This window comes from Dermochelys coriacea, chromosome 1 (genome assembly GCF_009764565.3).
Source record: "Dermochelys coriacea isolate rDerCor1 chromosome 1, rDerCor1.pri.v4, whole genome shotgun sequence".
NCBI lineage: Eukaryota > Metazoa > Chordata > Testudines > Dermochelyidae > Dermochelys > Dermochelys coriacea.
In genome coordinates this window covers 55,759,958-55,787,376 of record NC_050068.2, presented here as the reverse complement: position 1 = coordinate 55,787,376, position 27,419 = coordinate 55,759,958, and the positions used below count along the sequence as shown (strand labels likewise).

General features: G+C 40.0%; 1 protein-coding gene across 8 annotated transcripts in view; it reads right to left on the bottom strand.

Moving 5' to 3' along the window:
* Positions 1–27,419, bottom strand: part of INTS6 (integrator complex subunit 6) — an 83,255-nt gene that overhangs the window by 16,566 nt on the left and 39,270 nt on the right. For 6 of the 8 annotated variants that reach the window (XM_043504481.1, XM_043504479.1, XM_038388109.2 and 3 more), the window contains 11 exons: positions 24,859–24,984; positions 24,059–24,213; positions 15,703–15,855; positions 15,381–15,513; positions 14,512–14,606; positions 13,906–14,016; positions 11,858–12,073; positions 11,619–11,745; positions 10,584–10,726; positions 9,611–9,845; positions 6,453–6,827 (listed from right to left, as the gene is read on the bottom strand). In XM_043504481.1, coding sequence (XP_043360416.1) covers positions 6,453–6,827; positions 9,611–9,845; positions 10,584–10,726; positions 11,619–11,745; positions 11,858–12,073; positions 13,906–14,016; positions 14,512–14,606; positions 15,381–15,513; positions 15,703–15,855; positions 24,059–24,213; positions 24,859–24,984 — 1,869 coding nt within the window. The remainder of the gene's footprint in view (positions 1–6,452; positions 6,828–9,610; positions 9,846–10,583; positions 10,727–11,618; positions 11,746–11,857; positions 12,074–13,905; positions 14,017–14,511; positions 14,607–15,380; positions 15,514–15,702; positions 15,856–24,058; positions 24,214–24,858; positions 24,985–27,419) is intronic. The other 2 variants (XM_043504482.1, XM_038388111.2) reach the window with 1 other exon arrangement.

Sequence of the window (27,419 nt, the reverse complement as noted above, 5' to 3'; positions counted from 1 at the left end):
GCTATTTACTACCTTATTATCTATCCCTTTCCTAATAGTTCCTATCATGGTTAGCTTTTTTCACTGCTGCTGCACATTAAGCAGATATTTTCAGAGAACTATCCACAATGACTCCAACATCTCTTTTTTGAGTCGTAAAAGCCCATTTAGATCCCATCATTTTGTATATATAGTTGGAATTATGTTTTCCAATGTGCATTACTTTGCATTTATCAACACTGAATGTCACTTGCCATTACCCAGTCACCCAGGTTTGTGAGATTCCTTAACTTGAGTCCAAGGCAGACTGTGACAACTATCTTGAGTAATTTTGTATCGTTTGCAAATTTTGCTACCTCATTGTTTACCCCTTTTTCCAGATCATTTATGAATATGCTGAACAGCACTAGTCCCAATACAGATCCTTGGGCAACACCGCTATTTACACCACTGTCCATTCTAAAAACCAACCATTTGTTCCTATGCTTTGTTTCCTGTCTTTGAACTAATTATTGATCCATGAGAGGACTTTCCCTCTCATCTTAGGACTGCTAACTTTGTTTAAGAGCCTTTAAAAGTTTTTCTAAAAGCCCAGTTACACTATATCCACTGGATCACACTAGTCCACATTTGTTGATTAATTCAAATAGATTGGTGAGGTACCGCAAAAAGAAAAGGAGTACTTGTGGCACCTTAGAGACTAACAAATTTATTAGAGCATAAGCTTTCGTGAGCTACAGCTCACTTCATCGGATGCATTTGGTGGAAAAAACAGAGGAGAGATTTATATACACACACACAGAGAACATGAAACAATGGGTTTATCATACACACTGTAAGGAGAGTGATCACTTAAGATAAGTCATCACCAACAGCAGGGGGGGGAAGGAGGAAAACCTTTCATGGTGACAAGCAGGTAGGCTAATTCCAGCAGTTAACAAGAATATCAGAGGAACAGTGGGGGGTGGGGTGGGAGGGAGAAATACCATGGGGAAATAGTTTTACTTTGTGTAATGACTCATCCATTCCCAGTCTCTATTCAAGCCTAAGTTAATTGTATCCAGTTTGCAAATTAATTCCAATTCAGCAGTCTCTCGTTGGAGTCTGTTTTTGAAGCTTTTTTGTTGAAGTATAGCCACTCTTAGGTCTGTGATCGAGTGACCAGAGAGATTGAAGTGTTCTCCAACTGGTTTTTGAATGTTATAATTCTTGACGTCTGATTTGTGTCCATTCATTCTTTTACGTAGAGACTGTCCAGTTTGGCCAATGTACATGGCAGAGGGGCATTGCTGGCACATGATGGCATATATCACATTGGTAGATGCGCAGGTGAACGAGCCTCTGATAGTGTGGCTGATGTGATTAGGCCCTATGATGGTATCCCCTGAATAGATATGTGGACAGAGTTGGCAACGGGCTTTGTTGCAAGGATAGGTTCCTGGGTTAGTGGTTCTGTTGTGTGGTGTGTGGTTGCTGGTGAGTATTTGCTTCAGATTGGGGGGCTGTCTGTAAGCAAGGACTGGTCTGTCTCCCAAGATCTGAGAGAGCGATGGCTCGTCCTTCAGGATAGGTTGTAGATCCTTGATGATGCGTTGGAGAGGTTTTAGTTGGGGGCTGAAGGTGATGGCTAGTGGTGTTCTGTTTTCTTTGTTGGGCCTGTCCTGTAGTAGGTGACTTCTGGGTACTCTTCTGGCTCTGTCAATCTGTTTCTTCACTTCAGCAGGTGGGTATTGTAGTTGTAGGAATGCATGATAGAGATCTTGTAGGTGTTTGTCTCTGTCTGAGGGGTTGGAGCAAATGCGGTTATATCGTAGCGCTTGGCTGTAGACAATGGATCGAGTGGTATGATCTGGATGAAAGCTAGAGGCATGTAGGTAGGAATAGCGGTCAGTAGGTTTCCGATATAGGGTGGTGTTTATGTGACCATCGCTTATTAGCACTGTAGTGTCCAGGAAGTGGATCTCTTGTGTTGACTGGTCCAGGCTGAGGTTGATGGTGGGATGGAAATTGTTGAAATCATGGTGGAATTCCTCAAGAGCTTCTTTTCCATGGGTCCAGATGATGAAGATGTCATCAATGTAGCGCAAGAAGAGTAGGGGCATTAGGGGACGAGAGCTGAGGAAGCGTTGTTCTAAGTCAGCCATAAAAATGTTGGCATACTGTGGGGCCATGCGGGTACCCATCGCAGTGCCGCTGATTTGAAGGTATACATTGTCACCAAATGTGAAATAGTTATGGGTCAGGACAAAGTCACAAAGTTCTGCCACCAGGTTAGCCGTGACAGTATCGGGGATACTGTTCCTGACGGCTTGTAGTCCATCTTTGTGTGGAATGTTGGTGTAGAGGGCTTCTACATCCATAGTGGCTAGGATGGTGTTTTTAGGAAGATCACCAATGGACTGTAGTTTCCTCAGGAAATCGGTGGTGTCTCGAAGATAGCTGGGAGTGCTGGTAACGAAGGGCCTGAGGAGGGAGTCTACATAGCCAGACAATCCTGCTGTCAAGGTGCCAATGCCTGAGATGATGGGGCGTCCAGGATTTCCAGGTTTATGGATCTTGGGTAGCAGATAGAATACCCCAGGTCGGGGCTCCAGGGGTGTGTCTGTGCGGATTTGTTCTTGTGCTTTTTCAGGGAGTTTCTTGAGCAAATGCTGTAGTTTCTTTTGGTAACTCTCAGTGGGATCAGAGGGTAATTGGTGAGGTATGATTTCCCTTTACAAAATCTGTGTTGACTCTTCCCCAACAAATGGTGCTCTTCTATGTATCCGATAATACTGTTCTTTACTATAGTTTCAACCAATTTTCCTGGTTCTGGAAGTTAGGCATACTGGCCTGTAATTGTCAGGATGCCTCTGTAGCCTTTGTTAAAAATTGGCATCATATTAGCTATCCTCCAGTCATTTGATACAGAAGCTGATTTAAGTAATAGGTTACATACCCAGTTAATAGGTCTGAAATTTCATATTTGAGTTCCATTAGAACTCTTGGGGAAAACCATCTGGTCCTGGTGATTTATTACTGTTTTTAATTTATCAATTTGCTCCAAAACCACTTCTGTTGACACCTCAATCTGGAACAGTTCCTAAGATTTGTCATCTAAAAAGAATGGCTCAGGTGTGGACATTTCCTTCACGTTCTCTGCAGCGAAAACCAATACAAAGTATTCATTTAGGTTCTTTTCAATGGTCTTGTCTTCCTTGAGTGCTCCTTTAGCAGCTCAATGTCCAGTGGCCCTATGATTGACCTTATATATGAAAGTGCTCATGGCATGAAACCTCTTGAGGTAGATATGTTCTTGTTGTGATCAAGTCCAATCTCTCCACTTAAAATTGATGAACCATGCGGGAATCGACAGATTTTTTGTGATTGACGTAGAGACGCAGGAAAGGAAGAACACTGAACAGAACCACTGGACTTCCTCATAGGAACTGTCCATCAGAAGTCAGTCATCAACATAAGGGATTACTGTAAATTTCAATCTTCTCATCCACATTACCACTACCGAAAAAAATATTTGTAAAGATGTTAGGTGCTGCAGCTAGACCAAACGGGAAGACTCTGAATTAGTAATGTTCTTGATCAAAGAGGAATATCCTGTGGGTGGGTGGATGTCTATGTGCAAATGTGTGTCTCAGGTCGAAAGCCATGGACCATGTGTCCTCCTCTAACAAGGGAATTACTGATGCCAAGGATATCATGTGGAATTTTAGTTTTTGAATGAACCTGTTCAGTTGTCTCAGATTGAGAACTGACCTCCATCCCCCAACCTTGCTGGGGAATAAAGTAGTAAGGGGACTAGAATCCCTTCCTTTGAAGTTGAGGTGAAACCCTATCTATTGCTCCCCTGAGGACAAGAAAGTTCACCTCTTGTCATAGAATCTCCTTGTGAGAGTGGTCCTTGGAAATGGGTCTGTGGGTAGGAGGTAACAGCAGCTCAATCAGATAACCACCCTGAATAATCTAATACCCATCTGTCTGTAGTTAGGGCCTTCCAGTTTTTTGGCAAATTGGGTAAGGCGGCCTTTGAATATCAGAGGAGGGGAGTGAAGCAGCATCAAGAAAGGCACATGGGTCCTGTCAAAAGAAACTCTTCACTAAGGGATTAGAGCATAACATGGCGGTGGATGCTGCAGAGGTTGGGCTCCTGGGTATATAAACTTTCAGTCTCTTGTGTGGGGGCTCCTGTGGATGTTGGTGGTAAAACAGCTGAGGCAGTGGCCTTGCCCTATACCTAGGTCTATAATGTTTTCTCTTAGGACCGGAGTATAAATGTTCAGCAAGTGAAGCGTTATTCTGGAGTCTCTGAGGGAGTGGAGACACGCATCCACTCTCTCGTGGAATTGGTGGATAGTACTGAAGGGGAGATCTTGGATGGTACTCTGCAACTCTCTAGGGAAACCAGAGGATTGTAACCACAAGTCTCTCCTCATAACACATCTGTAAGCCATTCCCCTAGATGCAATATTTGCTGTACCCATTGCAGCTTGGAGGAAAGCTTTGGCCACCAATCTGCCCCCATTCACTAAGGCCTAGAATTAGGCCCCCTTCATGGAGCTTGTCCTTAAATTCCAAAAAATTATAATTAGTAAAAATCATATTTGGACAAGCAGGCCTGATCATGCGAGATCCTGAATTGGAGGGAGGTGGAAGAGAAGACCTTTCTCCCTAGAAGGTTGAGTCACTTGGGTCCTTTTTCAGAGGGAGTAGCCTTTGGGTGGTGTTGCTCGGGCTGCTTTGTAGCTGCCTAAACCACCGAAGAGTTTAGCAGTGGGTGAGAGAACAAAAGCTCCCCCCCATGGATGGAACGAAGTAGTGCTTCTCAGAGCTGTTACAGGTGGGAGCACAAGAAGCAGGAGTGTGCCAACTATCTGTGCTCTGTCCATGATGGCCTCATTTATGAGGAGGGCCACTCAACTGGGACAGGAAGGCTGCAGAATGTTTAAAAAAATATGCTGAGGTTCCAGGACTTCCTCAAGCTGAATCTATAGCTCTGCAGCCACCCTGAGCTCTTGATATTATTTCAAGTTGTCTGGTAAAGACAGAGAAAATGGAGTAACCACCTCATCTGGTAAAGACAATAAGATTGCTTCCAGAACCATATGATCTTCCTCAGTTTCCCCTTCCAAATACCCCAACAGGGCCAGTTGTGAGTATCCAGGTGATGGAAAAATAGGACTCCTACACCAATCCTGGGTGTCTAGAGTAGGGATCCCACACTCTTCACAGTAGGATGGATCAACTGGCTGTTTATCCCAAGCCTTCACCATCAGACCCTCGATGTTTGAACCATCAGATCCATATCTTTATACCTTTCCTTCTCCTGTTGAGATGATTTACTCAGGCCTAAATTCTTAGCACCCGTGTGCACCAGCTCTCCTGACTGACTGGATTGGGGAGGGATCCTCTCCCTTCAGGGCAGTTTTCAACAAAGATGGCATGTCGTTATATCTAGGAGAGTGCCCTTTGTTGTCATGTGCAGCCTTCTCCTCAGGCTTAATGGTCTTAGCCTCCAATCCTGAGCTTGTGCTTGGAGGGATGCTGCCTGCTTGGTGAGATGAGGTATAGGGAGGTCCTGACCCTCATGAGTTCTGGTGGGGGAAGAGCGGCAGATGCTGCACTTGGCAGAAATATGAGCCTCACACAAGCAGCAGAGGCAATGTTATTGTTAGTTGCTCAGCAAAAAGGAATGAGGGCAGGAAACAGTTTTTGAACCCTGGAACCATATACATTCTCAGGGGGAAAAAGTTACCGGGTGGGGAAGAAAATGGGAAAAAACACTCACTATACTATGAAGACTCACTATACTACTAAAACTAACTATACACAATAGCTTACAGCAATGACACAGTTAAAAAAAAAAGGAGCTGAGGACACCAAAGATTCTGACTCAGACCTTGCAACAGTAAGAAGGAATTGGAAAAGTGTTGGCCCACACCATCTTTTATGCCCTAGCTTCAGTGCGCGAGGAGAGCTATGGCACATGTACAGGCCAATGGACACTGCTTGTAAAAAACAAGTTCCAGACTCAAGCTCATGGTGCACATGCTTATCCAGCGTGTGGAATATACATAGGGACCATCGCTCAAAGAAAAATTAAAAGTTGTCAACTTTAATGTAAAAATCAAGTGTACTAAATCTAGGCTACTGTCAAAGTAGGTAAGTACAAAATCTGAATATAAACACAGATGGATTTAGTCCTATTCCACCCACCCACTCAGGAAGAAAGCATTTTCAAACTTTCTAAAGAGGCCTTATAAACTTTGAATTAAAAGGATTTCCTCTCTACTACACATTAGGTTTCTCTTCTCTTATTTTTACTTCTGCTAGTAATCACAGATACCTCTCTATTATAATTCTTGCATGACTCAGTAGCTTACAAAATACAATGTTCTACTCTAAATATTTCAACTGAGTCTAGTTGTCTCTCCATTCATCTGGATACAAAGATAGTGGTTTGGGGTTCTTATACTTACTTCTTCCTGGCTTTCTAATCTCCTTCATAATTTGTGCTTTCAGTTCTATATTAACCTCTCTCGCACTTCTGGAATGTATCACTTTTTTCCCTTTGTTGGGCGAAGATGCTGGCAAGTTTTCTTGAGTACTTCGCTCTTTACCATCTGACTCTTCATGATTTTTCATAAATTCATCAACGTTAAGGTTATTAGCTTCTAAATGTTCATGGCCTAGATGCTCTGAATGAGTTGTTGGTCCGTCCAATGAATTGAATGGAGAAGAGGACACTGAAAATTCAGAATCCATAGCATTTGGAAAAACATCTGATGAAAGTGGGTCTGCAACATGATTCTCAATCACATCATCCGCTGCAATCTCGTTATTGGTTTCTGAAGCTGAAAAATAAAGACTATGAAGAGGGACAAGCTGGCACACGTATTAAAAACATCAAAATCATGTATTTGATATTGGGTAATCTAGTCTTGTGCAGTCATTTTGCGGCAGGTAGGTTTAGAGGAAGGTAAGAGATACTTCTGCAACACTGGGGGAGTCCCAAGATGATGTTACTGGTGGCACAGAACACCGTGGAACGTCCATTGAGGAGTGGTGGTCTAGCAATACAGGGAAGCACTCTTTATAAGGAAACGGGAAGAGTTAAATAGACTAGCAACAAAGCAAGAAGTCCAATGAACAGAAGATAAAAGGTGTTTCTGTGAGGAATTACTTACCTGGTCCCATTAAGATTAATGGATAAAATTCACTTCAGTGAAGAAGGGCTGGCTCAAAGCCCTATGTAACACACAGGCCCACATTAAAGGAATAAAGTTCACTCTTCACTGGAATGAAGCTCACCAGATAAGCTTGTGTGTTGCAATATTTTGGAGCGACTCAGATCAAAGAGATTGTACTCGCTAATGTATCAGATATCAGAGAGACCCACTTAAAGGACATACTGGCTTTGCTTTTACTTTATTCACTGTATTAAAAGAGAAGAGGGGAAACAAACTCTTTGTACTGAGAAGGTTCCTAAATTTTGTTATAAGAAGATATATCCCAATACTTCTGACTATATGCAGTGATTCAATTGTAATTTGCCCTGGTGTCAATTCCCACAGGATTGTTAACTACATGCTTATTTGTAATACTGTCCTACCTCCAAGAAGTGAGGAAATTACTGCAAACAGCCAAATTAAAATGCAATATGTTCTGTATTTTATCAGCAAAGTGGAAAAGCAAACAACCAACAATTGTTGAAAATGTATTCTATTTTAACATATGAAAAACTTTAAAATATATATTTGTTTATGCCTTTACCAGAAGTCTAAAAATTATTCCAGGCCAGGTTAAGTAGAACACACTTCCTCCTGGAAAAAAGTCACACCACAAAAGAAGATTGGCCCTAGTTTTTCAGACATTCTCTCTTTCAGAGGGACAATTTGTGCCTGCAAAAACTGAACTCTTCTGCCCACAGTTACAGGAAGAAACCTTACCTAATCTGCTGCATACCTAACTTGAGTCTACAAATCAGTCATATTTTGCCATCTAAATAGTAAGATTTAATAAAACATTTAGTTGCAAGCACAAAATTACACCTGCAAGAAGTGAGGCCAGGCTGAAATTCAGCTAAAATCAGGTGCTGGCTATTACTCTTGCATGTCTACTTGAATGCCTTATAGCAGTATCTAATTTTAAGTGTGGTCTTATTTAATTAATAGATTCCTGTGTTACAAGGGGAAAGAGTATGAGCCAAAAATAAGAAAATGCAACCACTACCTGAATAAAAATTTGGAATTAAAAAAAAAAGTCAGTGACCACCACAAGATGGAAGGTTTTAAATGTACCATGGTGCAAGGCAGCTAGGGAATCTTAAAGACACCGTAATTAAAACAAGCTACAATTTCTCTGAAATTGAATATAAGGATTAACCAACTGATTTCACAAGGATCTGCTTAATACACGAAGTCAAATGACAGAAGGAAACCAAACTACAATATTAAATTAGTAATATATGAAAAAATATGGGGCATACAAGAAAATGAGTTAAAATGTTAGTTAAAAAGCTAAGGGGAAAGTAAAAAGCTTTTCATTATTGCTAAGAAAAAAGAGTGCTAGAAAAAAGTAGGCTTATTTGTAAGAAAAGTAAAATGTAACGACTGAAATATCAAACTCCTTTAAACTCTTCATCTATACAGGGATACCACATCACAGAACAGGAAGTTAAGAACCCCTCTACTTGTCTCTGGTGAAAATGAACCTGAAATGTTAAATTAATACATCCACTTTCTTATTACAAAAATGCTGAGGAAGAAAAGAGCAACAGAAATAATTAGGGGCTCAAAAGAGAGTGATTTATGGAGGAAAATATAAATCCTCAATATAAAGAGCGCAGGTAGACAAACAACAAATATGGCAAGTCTATAAATATGAAACCCTCCCATATTCTGCCCTCTCATAGATTTGCTGGGAGGGTAACTACTATAAATTTCACTGATGTTTATTTTACTTGCTATAAAATTACAGTCAATTTATGTATTACTAAATCCTAAAAATGTATGTTTGTGAAGCAATTAAAAGGCATAGGACAAGTACCTCTGTCTACATTGTATAATACTTTCCCTTGTACACATCAAGGTAGGTTTAGTTTTAAAAAGTGGTGTTTCAATGGCAGATAGTTAACAAATTTCAGAAATCTTTATATTGCTTTGAAAAATTACAAAAGAATGGCAGAGGTTTAAAACCTATGAGGTGCCAAATATGCAAAGTAATCGGATAATCAAGGCTGAACATTTACATACTGACAGGTTTCAGAGTAGCAGCCGTGTTAGTCTGTATTCGCAAAAAGAAAAGGAGGACTTGTGGCACCTTAGAGACTAAAATTTATTAGAGCATAAGCTTTCGTGAACTACAGCTCACTTCATCGGATGCGAAAGCTTATGCTCTAATAAATTTGTTAGTCTCTAAGGTGCCACAAGTACTCCTTTTCTATTTACATACTGACATTTTGGACTGGATATTCAAATGCACGAATTTGAGAAATCTATAGCATGCTTACTTTCTTGATGAGTATCTGTTGTAGACCAACTAAAATATTCTTTTGTATAAACAGTAAAGTGAATTTTCTGAAGAGGAACCAAATGAAGGCAACAGGAAAAATTAACTGAAATAGAGTTACACTTACTTTTGTGGATAGGAATAGGTTTAACAAGATCTGGCTGTGCTTGCGTTACAGGTATAGGTGGCCCTTTTCCTCCAATATGATTGTTCATGACAGGAGGAGTCTGTGGCCGGCCTCTGAGAAGGGGTGACATACACCGACGTCTTTTAGGAATCCCTTGCATATTTGGTTCTCCGGGTCGTTTGTGTTTATTTTGAGGCCCTGATACAAATTCATCTGCTTCATCTATCATCATTCCCTGTAACAAATAAATCTGGTTTTTCAAAAAAAAGCTCTCAAATTTGTGTTATCTTGTCTTAACAAAAAATACATCACATATCCAACAATTTCCTGACTTTTGCCAGATATAAGACAATCCAATCAGGAAAATATACCACCTTGTCTTGGCTTCTCTAAAATGCCAATTAAAAAAAAACCTGGGCAAATGATTTACTCTGGGAGGGATGATGCACTGAAGACCACACTATAAACAATATGCCAAGTAAGAAAGCTGACTATGGTTATAAAATTTGTCTGTAAAACATGACTTCTAAACTGGAGTCACGCAAGGTAATTTTTAGTCCATTAAATATTCAACTATCTTGGGAGTTCACTCAAGTCAAGTCAAAGGCCTGGATTTGTGAGGGATTGAGAATCCATGTCCTTGGGCTAGTGGAAAAGCCATCAAGTTAATGCAAGCTTTTGCTAAGGAAGGGGTTTAATAAAAGGAAGGGTGGGGGAGTGAAAAAAGGGTAGGGTGTTGGACATTTCACAACATATGAATATTTCATACTAAAAAATGCAGAAGTTTCATAAGTGATTTCTAATCAAGTCTGTCCCTCCATAAAAAAAACAGGTGGTCTGAAAAGGGTTGAGGAAATTTCCTAAGAAATATAGTGGCCATCTTTTCCTATGCACTTGGATGGCCTCTAGTTAGCAACACATACAAATGCCATAGCACTAGTTTTACACAAAAAGAGTACTATAGAGAAATTACCTTCTTGTCCAATTTAAATGGATTACCAAATGTATGTAGCCTTCGGGGTTGATCAGGGTCAAGCTCTCGAAGAGGAGATGGTATCTGTTTTAGGTACTCCTGATAATTTCCCATTTGTGCTATTGGTACACTGTGAACTTGATCTATTGGAATTGAAGATAGTTTTTTATCAAAAGACTATGCCTATAGAAACAGTATGACACTGTTTTGTCAGAATTTAATTCTGGATGCATTTCACACATCCACATTTTCATATCCCATCTTTTTGATCAGGATAATCTGAACACATTAATTGTAAAATGCACTGAGACTACTACTACACTGATGTATGAAATTATCTAATATTCCACTTTACATGCTGCTCTGAACTATGATTACACAAAAGCCCCTTCATAACTGCCAAACACATGAAGACATTTTATTAATTAAAAGTAAAACACCAACAACTTGAGAAATGTCCTTTCTAATATTGTCAGCAAAGTACAAGATACTTGTAATCTTGTACACACTTAAAACAAAATTCAGCATTTTCTTAAGAGTCCTTGTGATTCAGGTCCTCAATGTATTCCTGACCGCACAAAATGTCAAAATTCACCCATCAATCCTTTGCTCAGCAAGGAGGTAGGCTGGATAGCAGATTACACTAGAATTAATGTCAGTTGTAATATGGACACCTCTCCAGGAACCGGACACAACTTTTTTTTTTAACAAACATTGGATGGTAGTGACATTCTATCACTACTTAGACCAGACTAATATTCATAATCTAGAAATGTTATTAAAAGTCTTATTTTTTCTTGTCTTTTTTCCTTTTTCGCTGACTATTCTTATTTCATTCTTTCCATTATTGTCTTCTACTCATCAGGTGCCACAGTGTAATGAAGCACTTTGAAGTTTATTTCAGAAAGAAAACCTCCTAGCTAAGCATCTATTGAAGAAGGCTCAACTCCATTCAGCACACTATACAAAATTATGCTAATAGTACTAACTACTACACATATTAAGATATGCAAACAATAAACCAAGAAGCCTAACCTTCATCTTGTCCTTTGAGAAACTTGCGAGTTATCTTCATAAGATTAGACCTCATTCTTGTTAAGTGATCCAAAAGATTCCTTCGGGGTATATCATAAGCATTTCTAAATGTCTGAGGTTTCAATTCCTACAGTTGCAGCAATATAATAAAGCTTTGATTAATACTACATATGAAACAACATCTAATACTTCAATGGAAGTGTACTGAAAATAACAACATTACACATAATGGTGCTTACCTTATTCAGCAAAGCTATTTGGAACCCAGCATACTCCTTCATATTGAGGTCTAGAAGTCTATGAGGAATTTCCCCAGTAATCCCCTGTAGCAGTTGTTGAAAATCGTTCCTATGTGCCATAGACAGGTTGTGTGATCTGCTTCTGACCTTAATTCCAGTCTCTTGCGCTACCTTTTTGCCTACAGAGCCAATGACTCTATCGGACTCTATTTTGGCCTTAATTTGAAATAAATAAATAAATAAAATTGACAATATACTCTTAAAATGATTAGTCAGAATATTAAATTCATTCCTAATTCTTACCTAGAAGATTCGGCAATGTGCTAATACACTATAAAAAAATATAATGTGGAAGAGTGTTTAAGGTGGTTTGCTGAATGTACTACTACAATTCTAAATCATTAGAATATGGTAAACAGTTTTTGTGTCTAGCTCTTTCAGGTATTTCTAGGGTGCCCATTATCATAGTATCTACGCACCAATATGCATGCAATGCTTTTATTTTCATAAAAATGCCTTGATTACAATTATAGGAAAACTGTGCCACAATTTCTGCATGTGCTCATGGATTTCACTTTTCCCTGTGAAAAAAGCTGAAGTCTTATGAGAATTCTCACAAAGTAACTTATCTCATTTAACTGTATTTATTATGGACTCATATGATGGTATCAATTTCTTTTTTTAAAAAGTCAGCAGAAGAAAAGAAAAGAACCAGAGATTAAAGCAAGGAAGAGACAGTTCAACTCCAACAAAATGAGGGAACACACAGCAATCTTTTGATTCTTCCTCCATTTGGCAGACAATCCACCACAGCCAGTAATTTTTCAGCTGCCCAGTATGTCCCAAAATCAGTATGATCTAAAATGTATCACTAGTAGTTTGGCAGAATACAGCTGAACAATGAGCCAAAAATCATTTGAGAACTTCTGACTGCTATATAGTGTTTATTCAGAGGTTGCACTTGAGAAGTTCCCTCCATACTGCAAGTTCAAATGTTATTTCCCATTTTAAGAACAGAACTCTCTTAAACTAGTAGAATCTTTCAAAAAGAAAAACATTTGAAGAAGGATCACTGTATACTCTAATGTAGCTATAACATACTGTAGAACAATGTATTTTAGGTATTTTGAGCCAAAAATGTATAAATATACAGATTTATATATTATGCAGATTTTTTGAGCAAAATGACCACACAATTTGGTAAGATTTATCACAGATTTCCACAGGCTATAGCTAGGAGTTTAAAAAAATAAGATTTATACTGAAGATTTTTAAACTTTGTTTATGAAATTTTAACATACAAAGGCATTAATACTTGCATCTCTGCATCCATTTGTGTCAAAGCTACTCAATTTTGTGATTATCCAAAAAAAAGTTTGACACAACACAAAACATAAGTGATAATGGGAAATCAATGGTTTTTAGCTGCTAGAGCAGGAGACTAGCCGGGAGATGTGGGTTCTATTCCCCACCACTGCCAGTGGCTTGGGGTGTAACCTTGTCCATTCTGTGCCAGTTTCATTTGTAAGCAAGCACTTCAATAGGGATGAAAGGCACTGTTGATGATGTTTTATATTTAGCTAATGCCTTTCATTTTTCATGGATCCTGAAGCACTTCAAAAACTATGAGCCAAATAGGAAAGGCGGCTACATTTTGGCCGAATTACATATAGGCACAAATCCCTAATCTTATGCAAGGTTATTTTTAGCACAGAGCAGAAAGGACTGCGCCTTTTTAATCACAAATATTTTCAAGTTGGCACATATGAAAATGCTGCTTGTATACTATATCCCTTGAGTCATCCAATCAGCCACATATCAGTATGTATGTACAGTTTAGTCTATAAACAAAGTTTTCAACAAATTCAGAGAATGGAAAATGTACCAACAGTAATCACATGTAGGAATTCAGGTAACTTGAGGTTTCTTGCCCCTTTACTACGATAACCAATATGGTTCACTGATATTTTCAAGTTAGTCTGATATTAGTATAACAGTGTTTTTCAATTTTAGTTTTCATTTTTATTGCTCTTTTGCATCAACATTACCTGTTGACTCAACTTTTTGAGGTATGAAATGACACTGTAACTAAGTCCATATTCCACACTGTCTGCTATAAGGTTAGGCGCTCCCATCATTCTCACAGCTTTCTTCAAAGGCTGAAACAAGTAATACATACACTTACATATTTATATCCTTGTATATTTGTACCCTTAAGTTTGTAGCAAGAATTTAAAGCACAATATTGCTTAATGCATTCATTTCAAAGTGAATTTGCAACCCCTGAAGACATCGTAACATCCTTTTCCTTTAAATATTGCAACATCAATGCGGAATTATTAAATGTTAGTGGAGGTACAGTTCAAGCAGTAGTTATACCTGACCAAGTTTTTATAATATTACGGTCAAAGGGAAAAGTCAAGACATTAATGTAAATTTTAGGAAAGTTATTCTTCCACCTGATGACATAAATGTGAAATCCTAGATTTGTACAATTAACCTTTTATTATGTTCAGAACATCCTAATTGCTTTATAAAATATATTCCAAAAGAAGGCAGTTAACAGAACAAGCTAATAACTGAAGGTACAAGTTTAACATAAATTATAGGATACAGCAGCAATTTTAAAATGCACATACAATAAATCATCTTACCCCTAGATAGTAAGGAGGCATTGTCTTCAGATAGCTTTCAAATGACTGTCGCCATTTTAGGGTTGGCTTTGCTTTGTGTACTTTGAATAAGTCATCTAAGAAGTTATACGAACAGAGAAAGTTAAATGAGAGGTGCGTTTCTTAATATAAGGTATCACTCACCACACATTTTCTAAGAACATTTCTTCTAAAGGTTCATCCTGCTACACTAAGGCTTAATCAGAGCTAATCACTATTGGATGCAATCCATGAGATTTGTAAGGAAGGCAGAATCTTTTAATGTATTTATAAAATCTAACTCATCAGATCCATGGGAGGGGAAAAGAGTGCCTTTGCAGTACCAGTAGGGGGGGAAAACGTGGCAGCCACAGCATATTAGAAAGGGAGTAAAATATCTGAACAATAAACACTCATTTTTATAAATCAACAGCATTATACTCAGATTCAGGAATGGTAGTAATTTTTTGACAAGTGAATCATGAATATAATAGGTGTCAGAAAAATTGGAAGTTCTCTTTTCAGTAGGAATATTATGTTCTTAATAAGAAAAGGAGTACTTGTGGCACCTTAGAGACTAACAAATTTATTAGAGCATAAGCTTTCGTGAGCTAGAAGTGAGCTGTAGCTCACGAAAGCTTATGCTCTAATAAATTTGTTAGTCTCTAAGGTGCCACAAGTACTCCTTTTCTTTTTGCGAATACAGACTAACACGGCTGCTACTCTGAAACCTGTCATTATGTTCTTAATGTTTTGGATTTGTATAGGCTTATGATTATTAACAGTAGCATTCATAACAAAAAATATAACTAGGCTGAAGCAATCTTCCATCTGCCTACCACATCAGAAGGATTTGAGAAAGCTGTATTTACCTAAGAGGGGAAGGAGTACTGGATAATTGTAAGGCATCACAAACAGGTTCACACAATTCAGTGCTGTACTGGCTTTCAAGTAACCAAAAGGATGGCCAAGTTCACTATATTTTGCACTATTGCTCACATACACCTGCAATAAGAAGAGTTCACGTAATTCATGTTGTACATAAATATTTTTAAAGTGCAAGTTATAAATTAAAGGTGTGATGTCAGTAAATTTACAGTAAATCAACACATGCAATTATAATTTAATTTCAAAGTATTTACAGAATACTATTTCTCAGATAAATGTCCTTTAGTTAGTACATATTCAACTTGCCTGCCAACAGGTCTGAGGAGATTTCCTTTCCAGAATAAACTGGGTCAGCGGTGAAGGTTCTAACTCATATTTATCAAAAGGTAGTTTGTCAATGACCATTGGTTCACAGTCTGTGCAGGAGAACCTCACTACAGGGTGAGATGTGCGAGGTGGCTAAACAGAAACATTCAGCTGTTAAGTGTGGGTCTGCACCAACAAATACAAGATCTATGCATACTAAATCTTATTCTGAAACAATATAAAAGTGTTTTCGAAAATTGCCCTTTAGTATCTGTTAGTGTCTCTGAAATAAAGAAATATGAACACTAACTTAATAAAAAGAAAAGGAGTACTTGTAGCACCTTAGAAACTAACAAATTTATTGGAGCATAAAGCTTTTGTGAGCTACAGCTCACTTTATCGGACGCATGAAGTGAGCTGTAGCTCACAAAAGCTTATGCTCAAATAAATTTGTTAGTCTCTAAGGTGCCACAAGTACTCCTTTTCTTTTTGCGAATACAGACTAACACGGCTGCTACTCTGAAAACTAACTTAATATTTCATCTTATTGAACCTTAAACAGCTGTTGGGTTTAGGTAGGTAGTAAATACTATCTTAATATAGAGTAAGTATATTTAGAAAGTAAAAGCTAAGTATTTTACCTGCTAAGTCAACAGGTCAGGCAAGGACAATGATTTGCAAATGGAGTAGATTATCCTACTCTTTATTAACGTCTTTATTTATGACTGGGAAGAAAATGAAATCACTACTGAAAAAGTTTACAGATAACACAAAAATTGGGGGAGTGGTTAACAATGAAGAAGTCAGATCTCTGATTCAGAGCAATCTAGGTCGCTTGGTAAACTGGGCACAAGCGAACAATATGAATGTTAATACAACTAAATGTAAATGTAGACATTTGGGAACAAAGACTGTTTATAGGATAGGGGAATTCTATCCTGGGAAGTAGTAACTTTGAAAAAGATTTGGGGACAGGGATGGAGTGTGGGGGGATAAACAGCTGAACATGAGCTCCCAGTGTGATGAAGTGGCCAAAAGAGCTAATGAAATCCTGAGATGCATGAACAGGGGGAATCTTGAGTAGGAGTAGAGGTTATTTGGTACTGGTGCAACCACTGCTGGAATACTATGTCCAGTTCCAGTACCCACAATACAAGAAGGATGTTGATAAATTGGAGAAGGTTCAGAGCATAGCCACAAGAATGATAAGATTAGAAAACATGTTTTACAGCAGTGGTCTCCAACCTTTTTACGCACATGATCATGTTTTGAATTCAAGATCAACCCAGAATCTACCCCGCCCCTTCCTCAAGGGCCTATCCCGCCTACTCCCTGCTTACCCCTCCCCTGTCCACTGGGGAGCTGCCAGGTATCCCTCACTGCCTGTGGGGATTGGGGAGCCGGCGGGGGACCCCTGCCACTCCAAACAGCAGGGATACCCCGCAGCTCCCAGGCACCAGAGGAGGTGGGGGTACCCTGCAGCTCTCAGCTGCTGCAGGCTGAAGTCATGGAGGTCTGCAGTCCACGACATCCATGATCAAATCATAGCCTTAATTATGTTCTTATGATCATATTGTTATTTTGATAAAATATGTAGAATTTTAAAATATTGTGTGCATAATTTTTATTTTTGGTGCAGAATTTCTCCACAAATAAGGGTACTTCCTGAAGCAATACCACTGAAGTTGCTTATGCTCTTGTAGAGCAAGCTCTCACCCTATGAGGGGAAGGAAGATGCAACTACTGGTGAAGCAGGATATATCCCGAGATCCTCTGCGACGATATAACTTGACCTCAGACTTGTTCTGCTATAGCGAGAAACTATCTAGGTGATTTTCTACTTTGTTTTGTCCTCTTCAGGTAGAACGCAGAGCATGTCACACACATCAAGGGAGTGAGGTCTCCTTTCTTCAGATGCATGCGGTTTTGGAAAAAATAAAGCATTGATTGGTTCATGTGAAACTCCAAAACTACTCTGGAAGTGAATATCGGACATAGTCCTAAAGAGACTGTGTCTTTATGGAATATAGCAAATGGTGGACCCACCATTAGGGTTCCTAGCTCACCCACCCTTCCATCTGAGGTGGTGGCCATAAGGAAATCAACTTTCATTAATAAGTGACACATGGAACATGTAGATACTGGTTCAAAGGGAGGCTCTGGGGGTGCAAGTACAAGATGCAAGTCCCAATGAGGAACACATTCCCTTTACTGGCAGAAAAGTTCTGATAAATACCTTTAAGAATGTGGTAGTCAACAGGTGAGTGAAAATTGAACCACCATCTGTCAGTGGATGGCACGCACTGATTGCTGCCAGATGAACCTGAGGGAAAGCCCAGTTGTTTTGAGAGAAAAAAAGCTAGTCCAAAACGACGGGTATATCCACTGGCTCGGGAGATAAATATTTTGATGTGCCCAGATGAAAAAACGTTTCCACTTGGCTGAACAGCATTTACTAGTGGAAATCTTTCTGCTATTATTAAGGATGGTTTATACAGCTTGAGAGCAGTAATGTTCTAATGTCGATTCCCATCCAAAAACTAAGATTAGAGGAAGCTCTTCAGGGTTGGGATGTTTGATCTTGCCCTTCTCCTGTGTCAAGAGATCATGAAAGGACTGGATGGTGATCAGAGACTCAGATGACAGTTGTAGGAGATTTGGGAACCAAAACCATCTGGACCAATCGGGGACTATAAGGACGTCACTTACCAGGTCCTGAAGAATATTCTGCAGGACCCGAGGAAGGAGTGGTTAGGGAGGAAAAGCATGGCTGAGATGGCCTGATAAGGGAAGAAGGAAAGCATTGCCCTGAGAGTGTAGTCCTAGAGCTCCTGTGGAGCAGTATGTGTTACATCTCATTTGTTTGAGAAGGAAATGTCCCTCATTGAGCAATGATGATGTTTATTAGCGAATCATGCAATTCCCACTTGCGATTGATGGCAAAATGCCTCCTGAGGGTGTCTTCCAACACATTTTGAATTCATGGAAGATAAGCTGCCAACATGGTGATTCAATTCTTGATACACCACTTCCACAGGATGACTGCTTCTACACACAGGAAAATATAGTTGTCATGTTATCGGATATTGAGGACATAGCGGGACCAGATGAACTGTTGAAAATTCTCTCAAGTTTCTGAGACTGCCTGGAGTTCCAGAAAGTTGATGTGCATCCTGGTTTCTCAGGGTGTCCAAGTGCCCTGTGCCATATGGTTGTCCAGGAGGACTCTGTAGCCTGAGAGAGAAGCGTCTGTAACAATTATCTTGTCTGGCAAAGATGGTAAGAAGGGGGCATCCACACATACCTGATAGGGATCCTTCCACCAGATGAGGAAAGACATTACTCTTGAAGGAATTGTTACCATGGTGTTCATGCTGTGTTTGGTTGATGAATGTACTGTCTGGAGCCAGACCTGAATGGAACATAGGAGGAGTCTGGTGAATGGGGTAGCATAAGTACATGAAGCCATATGCCTCAGGAGGGAAAGACAAGTTCTACCTGGAGCTTGAGGGTTGAGTATAGCCTGACCTACTAGGGCGCTCATAGTTCAAAACCTGTCCCATGGTAAGGAAGTTCGTGCCATAACTGAATATAGGGTGATCCTTGTGAAATCTACAGGCTGAACTGGAGTAAGGAGAAACTTTTCAGAGTTCACAGCGATTCCTTTGGAAGAAAGTAGTTAATGCATTGATGTGGTCGACTTAAGGGCTTCCTGAGATGTCTTTGCAATGAGAAACTGATCATCGAGAGAAGGGGAAATGGTGAAGTTGTTCTGTCTGAAATGAGCTGTTATTACCAGAAAGACCTCGGTAAAAACCTGGGAGGGGGAGGGGGGAATGGCGAGGCCAAATAAGAGCACCCTGTATTGAAAATGGTCAGGACCCACCATAAATCTGAGAAAACACCACTATGGGCAGGGTGAACAGCCATGTGAAAAAATGTCTTTCATATGTGAAATCAGTTTGTGAATAACGCTGTTGAGATTGTGAAGTCAAGAATAGGTCTCCAACCTTCTTTTTGGGAACCTGGAAATACGTAGAGCAAAAATCTCTAAGTGCTCTATTGCTCCTTACTGGAGGAGGGATTTCACCTCCTAACTGAAAATACCTTCATTAGATGGTTCTTGAAGAGGAATGGGGATGGGGGTTTTGAAAAGATAGAGAAGTAAACCTGACTGCATAGTCACAATGATATTTAACACTCAATTGTCTGTTATGGCACTCCAGTTATGGAAACAGAGTGCTAAACAACCCTCAAATAATATATGGGAGTTGGGAAGTGGCAGCCTCATAAATGGCTTACAGCTCTCAAATTCCTGTCAAAAATATCTTTTCATTGGGGGATGGGATTGAATTGAAATGATGCTGTAGACATGCAAAATGCAGAGAAACTAGTGTTCTGTACCTTGTGTCTCTTAAAAGGAAGGTCATAAGATCACTAATGATACAACTGTGGAGGAGCCACTCTAGAAAGGCTGCCTGTGATATTTCCTTTTTGGGGCAGGCATATATGTTCCCAGGGTGCAGCTTGTGGCCCTGGAGTCCTTTAAAGCATGTATGCACTGATCTGTCTTTTCATTGAAAAAATAGGTCTCAGAGGGTAAATCCTCCACAGTGATTTGGAACTCCCTGGGAAATCCTGAAGCGTGCAACCATAACTCTCAGTGCATCACAATAGCTATTGTTATCTATCTAGATGATGTGTCTGCTGCATCAGTCGCTGACTGAAGTGTGGTTCTGGTCAACAGCTTAGCTTTTCTATAACCGCCTGGGAATGAGTGGTGTCCTGCTGTGGTAGCTTGTCTAAAAAAAAATCTGTGCATTTGAGATAGCTGTACTTGGCCAACAGCACTTGATGGTTCACTTTACAAAACTGAACGTTAGTAGATGTGAAAGCCTTCCTTCCCTACAGGACTAGATGTTTAGCTGCCTTGTTAGGAGGAGTGGGTTTAAAATGTTGCTGTCTAGATTCCTCCCTGGCAGCCTTGATGACCAGAGCATTTGGTGCAACATGGGTAAAAAGAAATTCCACTCCCTTAGCTGGAAGTAGTACCTCTATGCCCTCTTGGGAGTAGTGGGGTATGTGGTTGATGTCTGCCACACTGCTCTAGCAGGGCCCAGATTAGCTTTATTAATTGGAGCTGGTGGTTTGCAGGATATCCGGGAGTTTGTATTGAGGGTCCTGGGCCCCCTCTAGGGAGATCTGGAGTTGTTCTGGCCACCCTTTGCACTGAATTGTGAATCTGTTTATGATTGTTCCGAGGGGACAGAGATGCCGGGATGACTGTTTCATTGAGTGATGAAGGCGGCAATTTTGTTGTTAGAGATGGAACTGTTTCATATTCCTCCTCTTCCATGGAGTCTCAGGAGGAGTCTCTGACTGTTCCCTTAGAAGGGAATGGTGAAATGATTCCCTGGCAGAATGCATGGGCTCTCTATATCTGACACACAGGTCCCAGGTTCTCCAGTATAGCTAGCATGTTGGTTCAGGAGGCAGTTGTGGGGGTTTCAAAGGCATGGGGTACCAACGGTCCCTGAGGCAAATGTCGAGGCAGATGTTGGTACCAGAAGGCTCGGTCTCCTGTCTGGTCTAATGTTTCTTGGAGGAGATGATTGCTCTTCTAGAGGTTCAAATTCTGCTGAGGAAGGGGAAAAAAGGGTCTGGATCCAACAGCAGAATCAACAGTTTTGGCGGAAGAAAAGCACAGCTAGCAGATAGAAGAGGAGATAGGCTTCTATCAAAAGTACATCCCCTGGTGGAGTCAGGAGAGAAGGTCTCAATGATGGGGGGAAACAGACTCAGAAAGAGCAAAGATATCCTCCAGTGTAGTATAAGTCAGATCTCTCTGGAGTACAAGGAGTCCAATCCATTTGTGCTGTCAAGGTTGGAAGAGGGAGGCTCCGTGCAGCCGGTGTGCGATAAAGTGATGGTACCTTCAGTGGTAGAAGCTCTGATCATGCTGGAACCAATGGATTGTCTTTTTGCCTTGGATGGTACCAGTGGAGTGGATATTACTGGTACAGAGTCCAATACTGATAAAGCCCTGTATTTATGAGCTTTAGAGTCCTTGGCCCTTGGTCCATGGCCCTGGGACTCAGGATGTACGACGTCTTTAGGGTTTGAACAAGCAGATTTGCTCGATTTAGGCGAAGTTGTATTGGACATCTTTGAAGCGGAACTAGAGGGTGCTCTTATGCTTGTTCAAGTGTTCCGTCTCCTGACAAGATGCCGAAGGGGGGAATCTGTGGGTATGGATCACCCTGCAACAGTCAGACCTTCTGGCAGGAAGCGTGCTCTGTGTCAATTCACGCTGATGTTCGGGGGTTGCCTCAGTCTGTGTCTGATGCTAGCTTTGTGGCCTTCTGCATGAGGTCTTTTCTAAGCCAGAATTCCCTCATGTCATGCCTATGGCTAGGAAAAGAGTGGCAGATAATACACCTAGCTGTGACGTGTGCCTTCCCAAGACGCAACAGACAGAGCTGGTCACTGTTGCTGACGAAGACTGAATGTGGGCAGGACACAGAGTTTGAAGTCCCAAGTTCTCCCCAATACTCACAAGGGGGTATGGGAATAGAGAAGGTCCCCAAGTTGGGAAATATAACTACAAAACTGCTAAAAACTATAAAACTATTTAAAACCTACTATCAGGAGCTATATACAAAAGGCACCATGGCTAACTTATTACAGATTGAAGGAATCAAAGGAAAGCTCCAGACACTGGAGGTTCTAACCAGCAGCAGCAAAAAACTGGATAGGCAGTCGGTTAAGACATAGCAGGCCATAGTTATGTGAGATTTCTTCAACTATTGTACCTGCTTTGACCACTTTTATTTAACAGGCCCATCCTTGTCACTAAAATATTAGTCTGTGTCCAAACATGCCAAGCAATCCATATTTTCAAATTAGTTTTAAAAACCCAGATTAGATCAGATTATATAATTAAACAAACTGTGTGTAGTTCAATACAGTTGCAAAATCATCCGAACTCTATTGTCCCAAGTAAGTTTTTATTTAAAAAAAAGAGGAGGGGGGTATTTGGTTGAAGGGAGACACCAAGTTTTAAAATATCTTTAAGGGAGCCGCACTACTAGAAAGTGTGAGAACCACAGGCCTAGAGCAGTAATTCATAAAACTGTGTTAAGCCCAGACTCAGATGAATGAAAAAACAGCTCCGTAATACCCAAGTGCACAATGTTGTTGTTGGTTTGTTTTTGGTTTTTTTTTGTGTGTGGGGGGGGGAGTTGTTTGTTTTTTAAACAGTTGCAGGAGTTTAATTTTTCTTCAGAATAGGCTAACCTGCCATAGAGCTCAGAAGGCTGTGTATGCCTTACTGGACTGGGCACAATGAGACAATGAATATACACAAACTAAATAAGAACTAAATTTAAGAATAAAATACTCCCACACACCATACTAATCTTCCATTTTCTATACTCAGTTGAAGCATTTCATGTTCTCTGCAAGCCAAATGCATACAATACCTTAAAGTTTGTAAACCTTAATAAATCAGAGGTAGGGCACAAAGACTAAAAGTGAACATCCTCTTATAAAGCAGGAAATAGCCCAAAATTACATCAGTTCAACTAATATTTTCAATCAATGTTGACTGTTATATTATACTACATTACTAATACAAGTTGGCATGGGTACATCCTTTTATTCGTAATTAAATAGAGCACAAAGAAAACTAATGTATTGCAAGTGAAGACTTTTTACAATGTGAGGTAACATTTCTATTTGTGGTAGATTAGAAGCACTGCTACACTGAACAACAGGAGATATGGGCCAACTCTGCCACTTCTGCATTGAAAGAACACTGCCACCACTAGCTTCACCTTTTCCCCATTTAGGAGATATTTACATAGAAGTGTCCCGTCCCCCCGCCCCCAGCCCCTAACCAGCAATAGTACATCTTTTGGATGGTTAAATATGATCGTTTACATGACAAAGAGACAAACCTGCATCAGTTCTAGGATCTTTGTTTGCATTCTAAATTGTGTCTTAAGGGAAAATTCTCAGTTTGAACTCTGTTCAAACTCCAAAGAGATACATTTAAGTAAGATGTTTTATGTTCATAGCATTGTGCTCAGATGTTAGCAATAAAAGTCTTATAGGCAGTTTGTTTCTTAAAGAAGCAGATGTCCCTTATGCAATTATTCCACAATGAACATAGTACGTTAACTGCCACGCAGCATCTTATTCACAGCAGTTGAAACATCTGTTTCTGAAAAGAAATGCAGAAGACCTTAGCCTGAATTTCCTTTACAGTGCTTCTATTTGAACCAGGTAACCCAGGATTTAAAACCCATGAACTAGGAAGCAGTTAAATGATTTTTCCCTCACTTCAAGTACTTACCAACGTTGGAGAATTTTGATCTGGCCAAAAGGATTCTGGAACAGGCCAGTGGCCTATGGGAACTCCAGTTTTAGGGTTTGGTCTGACATAGATAAGTTTGTGACAGCTGTGCCAAGGTTGGGGTCCAAAACACCTAGCTATATCCATCTGTCCATCTATACAAAAAACAAAATTGCCTCCATAACTCTATATTTAATTGTATAGTATTTCAAATTAAACACTTTAAATGGAGTGTGCAAGGGTTTTTATACACCTTAAGAGGGATATCTTTAAAAGTATATTAGAAACCACAATAATATATACCAGTTTCCAAGTAATTTTTAGCATTTCCAGCAGGAATGCTAATTAATTTAGAGTTGAATAACACTGTTGAATGCTTACTGAATGGGAGTCTGAAAAAACGCAGTGCTTCTATTATCTGATGTACTTTCAGAACTCAATTGAAGTTTCCTTTCCTTATCACAAATACTAGACGAATCAAATATTTTCCTGGTGCATGTAGATGACACGAATGAACTTTTAATATACAATATTTCAGAGTTAGAAAAAAGCTAGTATTTTCCATGAACTTGTTCTAGAAGTAGGCAAGTTATTCATATTTAGAACAAAAAAGGAGTAAAGCTACAGAAATTTAAACCACTCAAGAATGTGGCCATATTACTACATTAGAAAGGAACAATGGCATCTAACACTGTAGTGCTTCTTCCAAATTAAACTATGTACATTTCTGGCTACTGTTAAATTTGAATACCAAATGCAAATCCAATTGGTTATAAAAGTATGTAGAATTTTTCAAATACCTTCAATCGGTGAAGGATCTGGTCCAGATTTTTCAAAATTTATTACTACTCCACTTTGCACTTTTTGAACCAATGATTCAAGACACTGATTCAGCATTTTTGGAGAACACACACAATACGAGCGACCTAGAATGAAAGAAAAAGTCTCAAGAGCAAGTCTACTACTTTATATTTCTCCCTTCACCTTAGAAATTTTTTCAGACTAATCCATTTAATAGAAGTCTAGCTATAATGCATTTAATTTAAGACATCTACCATCCTCTCCCAATGTAACAAGTATTCTAAAACTGACAGTATGCTGCGTGTTTATTACATTCTCAAAATTATTTTGCCCACGCAAGCAGGTATTTTTGTTTATAAAGCAGCGGCCATTCAGAGAACACCAGATAACATCTACCATGTTATGGTATTTGAGGAGCTGCATTTATATACTATTCTGAAGTACCCTGTATAAAGAAATAGTGTTGTACCTCAGATACTATGTTAGTGGATTATTGTTAGCAAATATCTTATTGATAACTACTGTATAACCAACCACATAGTAATTAGAAAAATAAAAAAGTATCAAACTATACAATTACTTAAAGTAACAAGTTTTATGTGTACAGAATAGAAGATGTCTTCATAGATTATGTTTGTCAATATAAGTAAGGATTGTGCTGTCAATGTAAGAAAATGAGCCAAATGACAAATAATGCTCTGCTGTGCTCTTTGTATCAATGTCTCAAAGCCAAAAAAGAGTACTTCTATTACTTCCTGATGGGGAACCTGAGGTATTGCCCTAATACTGTTAAGTATTGCACTGAATCCTTTAAAAAAGTATAGTGCAACTAGAGCATTTTAACAGAACATAAAATCATACAAGATAGCAATGGAAAGACTTATAAAGTCATGCAGTCCACATCAATGCAGGATTGTCTCCTATACTATATTTTAAGTCTGTTTTCCCAAGGGGGTGTCCTAAATTCCCTGTAAGCTGCACAGCCGTGCAGCAGGCTATCAAGGGTCCGCAGGTGGGGAGAGGCGCCCCCCCCCCCCAGCCCGCCACAGAGAGGAGCTCCTTCTCCAGCCTGGCCCAGCCCAGCCCAGGCCGGCCAGAGCTGCCAGGGAGAGGAGCCCCTCTCTCTGGCCCTGCCCAGCCAAGCTGGAACTGCCGCGGCCAGGGAGAGGCCCCTCTCACCTGGCCCCAAGCTGCTGTGGTGAGAGAGAAGGCTGGGGGAGTCCTCTCTCCCCCCCGCAGCCCCGGGGCAGCCTGCACCCCAAACTCCTCATCCCTGGCCCCACCACAGAGCCTTCACCCCTAGCCGGAGCTCTCACCCCCTCCACCCAACCCTCTGCCCCAGCCCTGAGCCCCCTCACACGCCCCTCATCCCTAGCCCCATCCCAGAGCCCACACCTCCCCACTCCCCAACCCTCTGACCTAACCCTGAGCCCCCCTCCCATACCCCAATCCTCTCATCCCCAGCCCTATCCCAGAACCCGCACTCTGCCCCAGGCCTAAGCCCCCCCCCCATCACCTCCATATTGGTGCACATAAAATTAATTCCACACATGGATGTAAAAAATTAGAGGGAACACTGGTGCATCCATAACTTCCCTTGGTAGACACTGCACAGCCTAATACATCTGTAAATGTTTTTCCTTCCATAATTGCATCTTATTACTCTAGTTATACCTCTGTGCATCACTATGTATTTTCTCTTCTACTTTCAAGATTATGCCTATCAAGTATTTTTAGACTTATGTCCCCTTAGTCATCCCTTAGCCAAGCTGCTGACATTCAGCTCTTTTAATTCTTAATCAAGAAACTAGAAGGGCTGATTTTTGCTGATCTAGTTATGGAGAAATATATAAACAAGTTACAAAGAAAACATACGTCACTTTGTTGAAGCAGCAAGAGTCTATTAAATGATTTCATTAATGAAGTTCTGCACGCATCTTGGTAACAACTAAGGAACATTCTTCATTTTAACTTTATTGCCTTTTACATTTTAAGGATTTTTTTCCTTGTTAACTTAAAGGCTCTATTGAATTCTTGGAATGTGAGCTCCCCCTTGTGGCACACTTCAACACATTTTAAATGACCCAAAAAGCCTGTTTAATCCAGTGGTTGAGGCATCTGCTTTACGTTCTGAGAAGTGTGGGGATCACATCTACTTGAAGTTTCTTTAAATTCTTTCCTTTTCTCCCTCTTCTCCCACCCCAATTACTATCAAATGGATCTTTTTTCTTTTTTAATACTTGGTGTGTGCTCATGGTACTCTACAGACAAGACAACTTCTAGATTGTACCAGAGAAGTTTACAATCTAAATGAGAGATAACCATGAGAGATTACAAAAGAACACGAGAGGCTGTGGAGGAAAAGGGAAAGTGCAGACATTTGTCCACAATTATTCTTCAAGAAATATTTAAAAGCTCTCAAAAGGAAACACATCCCATGGCCTTCAAATGCTAGCATGTCCAGTGCCAGCAAACTGAATACAATCTCACTATCTAACAGATTTCATGATTCTTAAGAATTCTGGCTGAGTGCCTAAACTACAAAGTATATTTTCCCCCT